The 11972-nt window shown below is 39.8% G+C and overlaps 1 protein-coding gene across 3 annotated transcripts in view; it reads right to left on the bottom strand.

The window, feature by feature from the left end:
- Positions 1–2341: 2341 nt before the first annotated feature.
- Positions 2342–11972, bottom strand: part of MIER3 (MIER family member 3) — a 29650-nt gene continuing 20019 nt past the window's right edge. For all 3 annotated transcript variants that reach the window (XM_060191326.1, XM_060191325.1, XM_060191327.1), the window contains 5 exons: positions 9983–10064; positions 8396–8490; positions 6642–6769; positions 6415–6557; positions 2342–6320 (listed from right to left, as the gene is read on the bottom strand). In XM_060191326.1, coding sequence (XP_060047309.1) covers positions 5857–6320; positions 6415–6557; positions 6642–6769; positions 8396–8490; positions 9983–10064 — 912 coding nt within the window. In that variant the 3' untranslated portion in view covers positions 2342–5856. The remainder of the gene's footprint in view (positions 6321–6414; positions 6558–6641; positions 6770–8395; positions 8491–9982; positions 10065–11972) is intronic.

Below are 11972 nucleotides of genomic sequence, written 5' to 3'. Positions count from 1 at the left end.
TGTTGCATGAGTATGTGTATAATGTAGTAAAAATTGTTTTTGTTGTTTTTTTGCCTCCAGGGTTATCGCTTGGGCTCCGCGCCTGCACTACGAATCCACTGTTCCTGGAGGCTATTTTTTCCCCTTTTGTTGCCCATCATTGCTGTTTTCATTATTGTTGTTAGTAGTGTTGTTGTTGGATAGGACAGAGAGAAATGGAGAGAGGAGGGGAAGATAGAGAGGGGGAGAGAAAGATAGACACCTGCAGACCTGCTTCACCGCTTGCTTAACCTGCTGCACCACTGCCTGGTGCCCCCAGTAAAGATGGTTCTAATGACGTAAGCAGAGAAGTGTGGGATTACTGTACTATTTTATTTGAGTATTTCCACAGTTTTTTTTAAACTTTATTATTTATTTATTCCCTTGTTGTTTATTACTGTAGTTATTATTGATGTCGTTGTAGGATAGGACACAGAGAAATGGAGAGGGGAGGACAGGGGGAGAGACAGACACCTGCAGACCTGTGAAGCGACTCCCCTGCAGGTGGGGAGCTGGGGCTCGAACCCGCTTCCTTTCGCAGTCCTTGTGCTTTACACCACTGTGCTACTGCCCGACTCCCTAGTCGTCATTTTTGAAACTGAGAAGGGTTGCTTTAGCTGGGGAAAATAATGCTCCTGATCTCTTGATCCATTGGAGGAAGAGGATTTCCTGAGATTATCTTTGGAGATGTACTAGTTTCCCACAGCCTACTCTTGTGTGCACTGCACTTTGCTTTCTGCAGTCAGCCCAGCCCTTGAAGGAGTATGTCTACTTCACACGTAGAGTTCCTCTACTGACCTCTGCTCTGAAGCCACTTTCTCCAGGGTTTTGTTAGTTGTGCTCTGGTCTAAACAAACGTCCGGACAAAGTTGTGACATTAAGGTTAACTTGAGTTCTTCAGCTTGGAAAGGCACTAGAGTCTTAGAGAAGGAAGATGTGTCTTCCCTAAAAGACATAGTTATTCAGAATGGTTGAAACAGCATAGACTTTCAATTAACTATTTCCTGAATTAAAGTTAATATCCATTTGGGGTCTCCATTCACCTGACTTCCACAGCCAATCAATCCTAAATTTCAGACTTGGGACAGGGAAAGATTGGGCTTTGAAATCCTTAAGTAGAAACTATATAACCTGATTTTGATGTCAACTATGGTCAAACAAGTATCTAGAAGTCAAAGACCATTCACTTTTTTTTGTTTGTTTGTATTTACTATTTAGTGGATAGAGATAGAAATTGACAGGAAAGGTGAAGAGCAAGAGATTTGCAGCATTGTTCCACCTCTTGTAAAGCTTTCCCCTCTGCATACAGGTGGGAACTGGGGCCTGAGCCGGAGTCTTGCACATTATAACTAACATGTGTGTTCAACTAGGTGGGACACTATGTAGTTCTTATGAGACTTGGCAGCACTTTCGGTCTGTGTCCCTTCATCTCCTGAAAGTACATCTTTTTGTTCAGTCCCCAGGGAGCATGCACATAAAGGTCCTTTGTTGAAAAAACACTGGAATGCAATTCTGTAAAATTAACCAAAGCACAGAAGTCTAGGTGTTTGAGCTTTCACTGTATCTTCTTCTTGGACTTGTGAAAAAAAATCTGGACAGTATGTGCAGTGTGATTACTTGCATGTTGAAAATGGCAATAGGTACAGAAAGCTCTGATCAAAACAAACATCGGGACAAAGTTGTGACACTGAGTTCTTCAGCTTGGAAAGGTACTAGAGTCTCTTAGAGAAGGAAGATGTGTCTTCCTAAGAGTTATTCAGATTAATGTTTGTAACAGGATAGGCTTTCAATTAACTGTTTTCTGAATTAAAGTTAATATCTGTGTTTGTTTTAATATTTATTCCCTTTTGTTGCCCTTGTTTTATTAGTTATTATTGTTACTGATGTCGTCATTGTTGGATAGGAGAAAAATGTAGAGAAGGGGCTTGTGAAGCAACTCCCCTGCAGGTAGGAAGCCGGGGGCTGAAACCCGAGTCCTTGCGCTTTGCACCACGTGTGCTTAACCCACTGTGATACCGCCTCCCATTTTATTTACCGGAGCACTGCTCAGCTCTGGCTTATGGTGGTACAGGGGGGATTGAACCTGGGACTTGAGCCTCAGGCATGAGAGTCCCTTTGCATAACCATTATGCTATCTACTCTGCCCTAATTTTCATTTGGGATGGATAGACTAATGAAATGTATTAGATAAGTTAAAGAAACCACACTATGTGTCCGCTACTGTTATCTACAACCAGTGTTATGTCTCCACCCATTTGCTCTGCATTAAGATTCATTAAATAAAAATCTGTGGCAAATACACAAACCAAGAAAGGAAAAAAAAAAGATTTCCAGATTTTTATTTCTGGAGCTGTACACAAGGTATTAAAGTACAACCAATACAAAATAATGTTCAAAAAAATCAGTTTATGTACAAATATTAAAATCAAATGCAACAATAGCAACTTCCTCTTGCACATCTGATACTAAAACTTGTTCTGATTGTCACTAATTAATCTCATACTTACAGGGGATTTGTTTCAAACTGAGACAACTGGAATCACTGGTCATCTAAGAGGAATTTTAATATCTACCGTATTTAACAATAACATTAATAAGTTTCCTCCTTTAGTGAAAAAATTAAGAACTTTTTAAAAAACATAGCAATGTCAATTTTTTTTATAAATAAATTTCATTTTCCATTTGTAGACAATGTGCTTTGAAACTCTGGGCAAACAATCTCCTTGGTGGTCAGGTTTATTCACTTAGTTTACATTCAAAGTTGAAATATTTGCTAAAGACTTTGGTTAAATCAAATAGTGTCACTATGTTCTATTAGATCTGATGTCCCCAAATATTTACGACCCTCAATTTCAAAAATTAAGCAGAAACAATTGCACAACTCTTTGACCTAATTGTACATACTTTCGTATTTTCTTAAACAGTATCCTACATCCTTCAAGTAAATTCAGCAGTTGACTATGACAAGAGGAAAAAAAATCAAACATTTAAAAAAAGCTAGCATGAAAAAGATGAAGTACAACTAACAAAAGTATTGCTATAATCACAGCACCAGTTTACACTTCTAAATGAATCTGCTGTCCTTTTCAAATTCCTTGTACATAAGATACATCGGTCAACAATGCAACTGCTCACCATGGATTTTTTGGTTTGTTCATACAAAAATAACACAGCAAAGAAAAAAAAAAGAATTTATCACAGTTTTTTACAAGAATTGTGCTTAATACTTAATAATAATAATAAAGGCATTATTGTTCTTCATATGATTGCAAATATTCATGCTCTCAAACGCAATTCTTCTAATAAACAGTAACAAATTCTGTTAATGTGCTTAAACGGAAAAAAAAATAAATGCAGCTTTAAAAGGAAATTCAATAAATAGCTATTTTACATGGATAAAGTCATAGTGGTACAATTTATGAATGTCACATCAAGCATGCACAAAAATGGTATTATACATGGCAAAAGCAGTCAGAAAATATTGAATTAGATCTAAAAAGGTATGAAGAATTTACACATATATACAAAAATCTTGCAAATTATTGCCTCATTTTAACAAGGAATTAAAAGTAAACGTCACCAGCCAGTTAGCACTCTTTAAGAGGCTAGAATCAGATTGGCATTTAAAAATCTATTAAGCTAGCTGGAATTTATTTTTCTCTCATATTTTCTGGATTTTGGTCAAAAAAAAATCTTTATTTAAATAACTAAAGTGTCCATTCAACTTGCTGATAAACAAAACTTGAGATAAGAAACACTGTCTCCATCTTCTATGGAGATCCTAGCAATGCATAGATAAACTGAACATATTACTGCATCAGCTACTGAGAATGGGCCTGTTCATTTAAGTGCAACTGGTATAAGCATTCAGTCATCTTTATGTAAATTATTCTATACAGACCAGCCACTGTAAACCCAGAGTAAAAAGTAAAAGTTTGAACAATGGAAGATTATGGTCAGTATCTTTCTAAGTTATAGAAGATATACTGATTCTTAACAAAAGAAATATATAATAATAATAATAAGATTCAAAGTTTAGCACAACACCACAGCAAAAAGAAGCTGACAACTTGGATATAAATATTGGACATCAACAGAGCCCAAGCTACCCATTATTTACTGTGTGCATGTAGGAATGCTAGAACTTAGATGTATAAATTAAAGACTGGTTTTTTATTATTAACTACTTTTGTCCACGGTGCTAAACTAAATTTTAGAGTAAAATATGCTATAGCGTAAACACTTCAAAGCAATCTTCATTAATATGCTGCAAAGAAAACCAAGACACATCATCCCAAACCAAGGATGTCATTGCAGTTCACAGTTTGTATAATAAATACCCTCCCTTTTCATCACAACTAAGGTCACTACATCCTACCTACCCATCAGCACAACCTTGAAGCGACTTACACTCATAAATTACACCAGCAAAGCAGCCAAACATTTATGGTTTGGTTTTTTTTTTTTTGCAAAGCAAGACAACAACTAGAAATTTGAAAATTCTAATTAAGACAGTGCAAAAAAAAAAAAGTAAAATTTTGTGTTATAACAACTACAAAAGCAAAGCTTATTATGTCCTAATACTGTTATTACCTATTGTTTGAATGTCCTTATAACTTAAAGATGCATGTTTATAGAGAAAAACAAAAAATGGCCAAACCTCATGACAATGACTTCTCATTCACAATGTTCTAAATAATAATAAAACTAAGACTGAGCTGCATCTGAATGTCCATCACTTTTTTTAGAACTTAAAAAGTGGTAACATGCCCTTCTATGCCAGACAGGAACTCACAGTCTTCTTGCCAACTGTTCAAACTAAATAAAAAAGCTTAAATATACTTCAAGGTTCTACTGTACTATGTGTAAAAACTAGAAGGCCCTTCTGAAAGATTAACACTTTGAACTGCAGTGCTACAACTTAAGAGGTGTCCCAGAATGTAAACCTTTGAGTGGCAACAGTCTCGGGATAAACTAAATTATCAATGATAAGTATGATTTTCACTATTGTAATCTTGACAGTGGTGGACAAAACCCCATCTGAATACCACATCTGCAAACACCAAATTTTGAGCCAATGAATGAAGCTACACAGAACTCCTCCCACCTTAAATGACCAGTTCTGTGCAAGGTAAGCCCTGGTCTAGAATTTTAACACGGGATCCAAGCAAGCGTCTTCACAACTACACGCAGTTCCTCGTGCAGGCTTCTGTAAAGATGGACTTGCTGTTTTGTAAACTGAAGTGCTCTAGTTGAATAGCATGAGAGAAGTTTCCATTAAAAAAAAAAATCTTTGTATGTTTGTGCAGTTTAAAGAAATCTACCCCTGCTTTTACTTAAGAAAATAAAACCAAAAAAAAATGCTACACTGAGCAGGGATCAGGATCAGTACCTGTAAACATTGTTATTCCACTGCATCCGTTACGGCAAAAGGAATTTACATGAAAAGAAGCCACTCCATTCAGTTCAGAACATCTGTGCTGGTTTTGAGATGGTGGCCTCAGTCTACAGGTATTAAAATTGGGAATGAGGGTCAGTGGGGAACAGAAGAGGGGGAAGGGGTAAAGGTACCAGGGGGATGAGGGAGAGATAAGCAGAGCTTAAAGCTGCATCAGAGTTCAATCTTAGTTCCCAACTCTGCTGATCATAGTTCATTTCCACATTTATGGATTGAAAAATGAAAATACTCTTGATAAATCAAGATATAGTTCTATACATACTGACATCACTGATGTCATAGTGAAAAAGGTTCAAACTTCCAGTGAAAGACTAAGCAAACCTGACACTTTCCTCAAGTTTACTGGTACTGCACACCACCGTCTGTGACCCTCCTCCGCGTCACTCGGAATGGAGGGCCGCGTGCTGATGCTGATGCAGAGCGTGGGCACTGATGAAGCCATTGGTCTCGCTGGCAGACAGGCTGCCAAAGTCAGCCACCGAGACAGCCATTTTGGCACTGGTGATGTGATGTGTGTGATTTTCAAAGTCCACACCCAAATTATTTACAGACACCTCATTCATGAAAGATTCGGGAACAGAAATGCCCATTTTCAATCTTTTTGCTGGTCTTTCGGACTCCTCGCTGCACATGTTCATAGGGTTTAGTTCTGAGTGATAAAATCCGGTTTCAAATAAATTAAAACAATCACTTTCCCCATTGCTGGGCAGGGTGAGTAACTCCTCTGTTACAACAGGCACATGATTGACTTGTCCACGGGGTGTGTTGCCCAGTGGAGAAAAGCTATCATCCAAACAATTCACATCTGTGGGGTTGCAAGCAGTTGCTACACTGTTGGTCAAAGCTGAAAGAAAAAAAAGTTTAGTAAGTGCCTGTGTCATGAAACAAACAGGACCTAATTTTGCCCACGCTCTACCAAAGTTAAACATTCAACTTACCTGTCAGATCGCTGGCAGTGAAAGAGTTGAGGATATTCAACTGTTGGTCAGGAATAGGCTCCGGTCGGTTGGAAGTTAAGGCTGAAGAATTGACTGTCCCACCCAGAGCTTCTGTCTCATCTACCAATCGATCCATATAATCCCTGAAAAACACACCCAGTCATTTCTGGGCTCCATATCCCAGCTATAAACAAAGTTCCTGAAGCTATCCCCCCCTTAGTACTTACGTAACTCCAGGGTGATGGTTATATCGTTTCTTTCCAAATCTTGTCTGTTGAGCAAAGTAATCGTAACGTTCAGATTTCTTCCACATATAGTAGAATGCTACACATTCAGCAACTGTTCTAGTTCTCACCTATCAAACAAACAAAAAAAAAGTTGATGTTGAGAGAGAGAGAGAGAGAGAGAGAGAGAGAGAGAGCCCCAGCCATAAGGGCCAGAGCATTGCTCTTGTGTCTAGTACTGGGGAGTAAACTCGGGAGGTCATGCTTTGAGTCACTTTCTCCACTATGCTATCTCGCTGTGATTCTGACTAGGCAGGGTGTTTATTTCTTTCCTCCTGAGGAGTCTGAGTGGGCTTCATTGCATTAGTTGCCCAAACTGCATGCATGTCTTTTTTCTGTTTGCTGCTTTTTTGCCTCCAGGGTTATCGCTAAGGCTTGATGCCGGCACTATGAAGCCACTGCTTCTAGTCATCCCCTCCCTCCCATTTTACTGGATAGAAAAGAGAGAAATTGGGGGGAGGGGTGCTGGCACATCTGGTTGAGCACACGTCACAATGTGCAAGGACTTGGATTGGAGCCCCTGGTCCCCACCTGCAGAGGGAAAGTTTTGCGAGTGGTGAAGCAGTGCTGCAGGTGTCTCTCTCCCTACATTTTATTCATTCATTCATTCATTCAATAGAGACAGTCAGAAATTGAGAGGGAAGGAGAGTTAGGGAGGGAGACAGAGACACCTGCAACACTGCTTCACCACTGGCACTTTTCCTCCTACAGGTGGAGACCAGGGGCTCGAACATGGGTCCTTGTGCATTGTAACACAAGCACTCAACCACCTCTCTGCTCCTCTCGCTCTCTCTATCATTCCCTTTCCTCTTATGTTCTGGCTGTCTTTATCAAATAAAGATAATAAAAAAAACTTTAAAAGAGAAAAATTGATGGGGAAATAGCAAGGGAGAAAGAAAGACAGCTGCAAACCTTCTCCACTACTTGTGAAGCACCCCTCTGCAGGTGGGGAGCAGGGGACTCAAACCCTGACCCTTCCACTCTGTATTATGTCTGCTTAACTGGGTGTGCCACCACCCAGCCCCTGGGCACATATATATATTTCTAATTTTATTAACTTTATATTTATTTATTGGGTAGACAACCAGAAATCGAGAGTGAAGGGGATGGTAGAGATGGGAGACAGACAGAGAGACACCTGCAACACTGCTTCACCACTTGAAAAGCTTTCCCCCTATAGGAGGGAGCATCATGACATGTGCGTTCAACCAGGTGAGCCACCAACCCACCCTGCATGTGTATTTTTTCTTGGGAGAAGAACCATGTTGGTTTACCAAGTGGTTCCCTGATCCAAAAAGAGATTAAGAACCCAATGGAAAAAGAATCAGCACTCTGCTACTATAAGAAATTTTGGGCCTGAGAAACTTGGCTTAATGCCCAGATCAACAGGTAGCACAGACAAAACTGCGTCCTTACCCAGTAAATAGCCAGGTGGTGGTACACCTGGTTAAATGCACATGTTAAAGTGCACAAAGACACAGGTTCAAGCCCCTGGTCTCCACCTGCAGGGGGGAAAATGTCACAAGTGGTGAAGCAGGGCTACAGGTGTCCCTCTAGTCTCTCCCTCTCTTCTCAAATTTCTCTCTGTATCTTAACAACTTACTGTTTCCACCCCAACCATACACAGAGAAATCAAAGTTATTGCTTACTGACCATAACTACTATGCAATTTCTCTAAAGTAGCTTGCTTGACTTACCTTATTTTTCTGTATAAGATGGAAGTCTTTTCCAAAAAGCATAAGTGCATGTTCAAAGCTCCGGCATTCTTCTTCTGTCCATGCAGTCATTCCTTCTGAATAAATTAAAAAAAAAAAAAAAATCATTGGTCTCAAACCTTCAATGAATCAATCACTGAAACTTTATGACAACTCGGGAATTGGGCGGTAGTGGAGCGGGTTAAGCACACGTGGCTCCAAGCGCAAGGGGACTGGCTTAAGGATCCTGGTTTGAGCCCCCGGTTCGAGCCCCCGGCTCCCCACCTGCAGGGGAGTCACTTCACAAGTTGTGAAGCAGGTCTGCAGCTGTCTTTCTCTCCACCCCCCCCCATTTCTATCCAACGACAACATCAATAACAATAGTAATAACTACAACAATAAAAAAGGGCAACAAAAGGGAATAAATACATAAATAAATACTAAAAAAAAAGAGAAACTTATGACAACTCAAGGTCAGGTCCCTAAAGTCATTCCTAGTAGGCCAGAATCGTCAAAAATGTTTTTAGCTGAGAAAGAAACCAGTTCTAGCTTTTTGGTAGTTTTAAGATCTTACGGTTTCAACAATTTTTTTTTTTTTTAGCATTTTTTTAAGCTAGCAAAACAGCTCATTTGGATAGTGTGCTGCTTGGGTCATGTGCATGACCCAGGTTTGAGCCCTGCCCCCATCCCACTGAAAGAAACTTCAGTGTCTGACTCTTCTGCGCACTCATGCTGAGCACAGGTGCGCGCACACACACACACAATTTAGATCCACTTTTTTTTTTAATAGCCACGTTAAATGTTGGTGGACTGCCAGCAACAACGTCAAGTGATTCACTTAATGGCGGGGTTGACAGCGAGGACAACTCAACGTCAACCCCCTTAAGTCATTCATAATCTAACTTCAAGGCAAAACACTTTAAAGTGTCCAGAACAGGTTTTACAAAGAAACATTGTGACAGACCACCTTAACCTTTACGTGACTGTTTACGTGACTGTGTGCTGCTTGCAGATTTTGTGTATTCTCCAGCCACATAGAACAGTACAAGTACTATTTCAACCTACACACAAATACTGACTTTATGTCGCATGCAACCCAGTTGCTCATCAAAAACACTCAATTTCGGTTAGGGGTAGAAGAGAGCATAATGGCTATGCAAACAGATCTATGACCGAGGCTCCAAAGTCCCAGGTTCAATCCCCCTTACCACCATAAGCCAGAGCTGAACAGTGCTCTGGTTAAAAAAAAAAAAAAAAAAAAACCTAAGCACTGCAAAAACACTAACACATGATTACTAAGAGTTTCTTTCTTGTGATTCAAAAAATGTAATGACTATTATGTTTCCTCTTCCATTTCTGCTCTTTAAAAGAGAAACAACTTTTTAAGAAAGTAAAGATGACAGGCAGGGTGGGGGCTAACTAATTTGTATTTGATCAGTCTCTGGTACATCTAAAAATAGAGGGCAAGAACAGGAGAAATTATCTGCCATGAGGATGAACACACATCTTACAAAAATGTCACAGGACTGCTCTGTCCTTTAGGTTTGCTTTTGTTGTCACTCCCCTCTCCTAACTTCAACAGTTTCTTACCTTGAGACACCTTTCCATTGCAGCAGTACCTGTCAATCGCTTCCTTTATATTATGATTACACTTAAGAAGTTCATATAGTGCCTAGGAGGAGGAGAAAAAAAAAAGGATTCCTTACCAATTACCTAAAGTTCATACTTAAATAACAGCAACAACAAATGGATTTTAAGAGTGATTACAATGTGGAATGAAAGCTCCCTAGTTGCGTGACATTCGAGCGTACACTTGCCCAGACTTGAGGCTACAGAGTCACCTTGCAGACAGATTCTGGCTGGCACCCCATGAGCCTGTCATTTCCATTCTACCTCTCAGAAGTCACCTTATGAATTAGGTGAAGCAAGTCTGCAGGTGTCTGTCTTTCTCTTCCCCCTCTCTGTCTTCCCCTCCTCTCTCCATTTCTGTCTTATCCAATGACGACATCAATAACAACTACAATAATAAAACAACAAGGGCAACAAAAGGGAATAAGTAAATAAATAAATATTTTTAAAAAAAAGATGTATTGGGAGTTGGGCAGTAGTGCAGTGGGTTCAGCACAGGTGGCACAAAGTGCCAAGTACCAGCATAAGGATCCTGGTTCAAGCACGCCACTCCCCACCTGCAGGGGAGTTGCTTCATAGGTGGTGAAGCAGGCCTGCAGGTGTCTATCTTTCTCTCCCCCTCCTCTCTCCATTTCTCTGTGCTAGCCAACAATGACAACAATAATTACAACAATAAAACAAGGGAACAAAAAGGAAATAATAAATATTTAAAAAAAAAAGATGTATTGTTTCCTGCAAATAAAGTAGGTCTGCATTCACCATATTAAATGTACCTGAGGAGCATGACAAACACAGAATGCAGCAAGGACAACAGTGAGGCCCCCAGGCGGCGGCGTACTCGGTTAAGTGCACATAGTACTAGGCACAGGGACTCAAGTTTGAGCCCCCACTCCCTATCTGCGGGGGTGGGGGGGACACACACACGCACCTCACAAGTGATGAAGCAGGTCTGTGTCTATCTTCCTCTCTACCTTCCCCACCCCTTTCAATTTCTCTGTCCTATCAAATAAAATGAAAAAAAAAAAAAGAAATACAACATTAAGGGTCAAAACTACAATAATCCAATCATTATTCAGACCAGATTCTCATGCCTGAAGTAGGCTCAATCCCTGGTACTACAATAAACTATAACTGGATAGTACTCTGGATGGTATCTCTATCTCCCTCCCTCCATCCCAAATATTAACAAATTCTTTTTAAATGTTTTCATAGTTTGGCAATGCAGACTTTCATGCCTGTAACTAAGAGGCCACAGGTCCAATCCCAGCACCACCATAAACCAGAGCTGGGCAGTGCTCTGGTATAAACAAACAAAAACTCCACTTATAATATTAAGTACGAGTCATACCACATTCTTGAAGGAGCTGGAACCTGGGTCTTCTTCACACATGGTGAAGTCTGCATGATACTGGGTGACTACCTTCCAGCCCTCAACATACTCTTTCTCAATTAACTTATAGTTTAAATGGAGTTTCACTAGGATCCCTTTTTGACAGCGGGAAAACTCTTCTGAGGTTTGGGTAGTCTGACTTTTCTATGCTACGTAAGTTTCAGTTATCTATCTGTGGGTACTCATTACCCAGAATTACCTACGATACAGAGTGAAAAGGGCAAAATGAGTGGGCAAAATAGGGCCAATATGGGAACTTAAGAATAAAGAAAATATCTTTACCATTAAATCTAAACATCCAACTACAGACAATGTTTGAATCTGTGATATTATAACTAAAGGATGGAATATGCACAATCAGGATTGAGGTATTAATAAGTCTAAAGGCAAAGAAAAATAAGATTGCAAGGATTTGAAATGGGATCTAAAGATATGTAGATAGTAGGCAGTGATCATCACTAAGCCTCTGCAAACCAAGAATCCTCATGTATTCTAACCTTTACACATCTATCAGAAAAAGAGCCATGCAGTGAAAATCTTAAGAAAAAACCTAAACGGAAC

The sequence above is a fragment of the Erinaceus europaeus genome, chromosome 5 (genome assembly GCF_950295315.1).
Source record: "Erinaceus europaeus chromosome 5, mEriEur2.1, whole genome shotgun sequence".
Classification (NCBI taxonomy): domain Eukaryota; kingdom Metazoa; phylum Chordata; class Mammalia; order Eulipotyphla; family Erinaceidae; genus Erinaceus; species Erinaceus europaeus.
The sequence above is the reverse complement of the archived record's forward strand: the minus strand, read 5'-3'. Positions and strand labels throughout refer to the sequence as shown.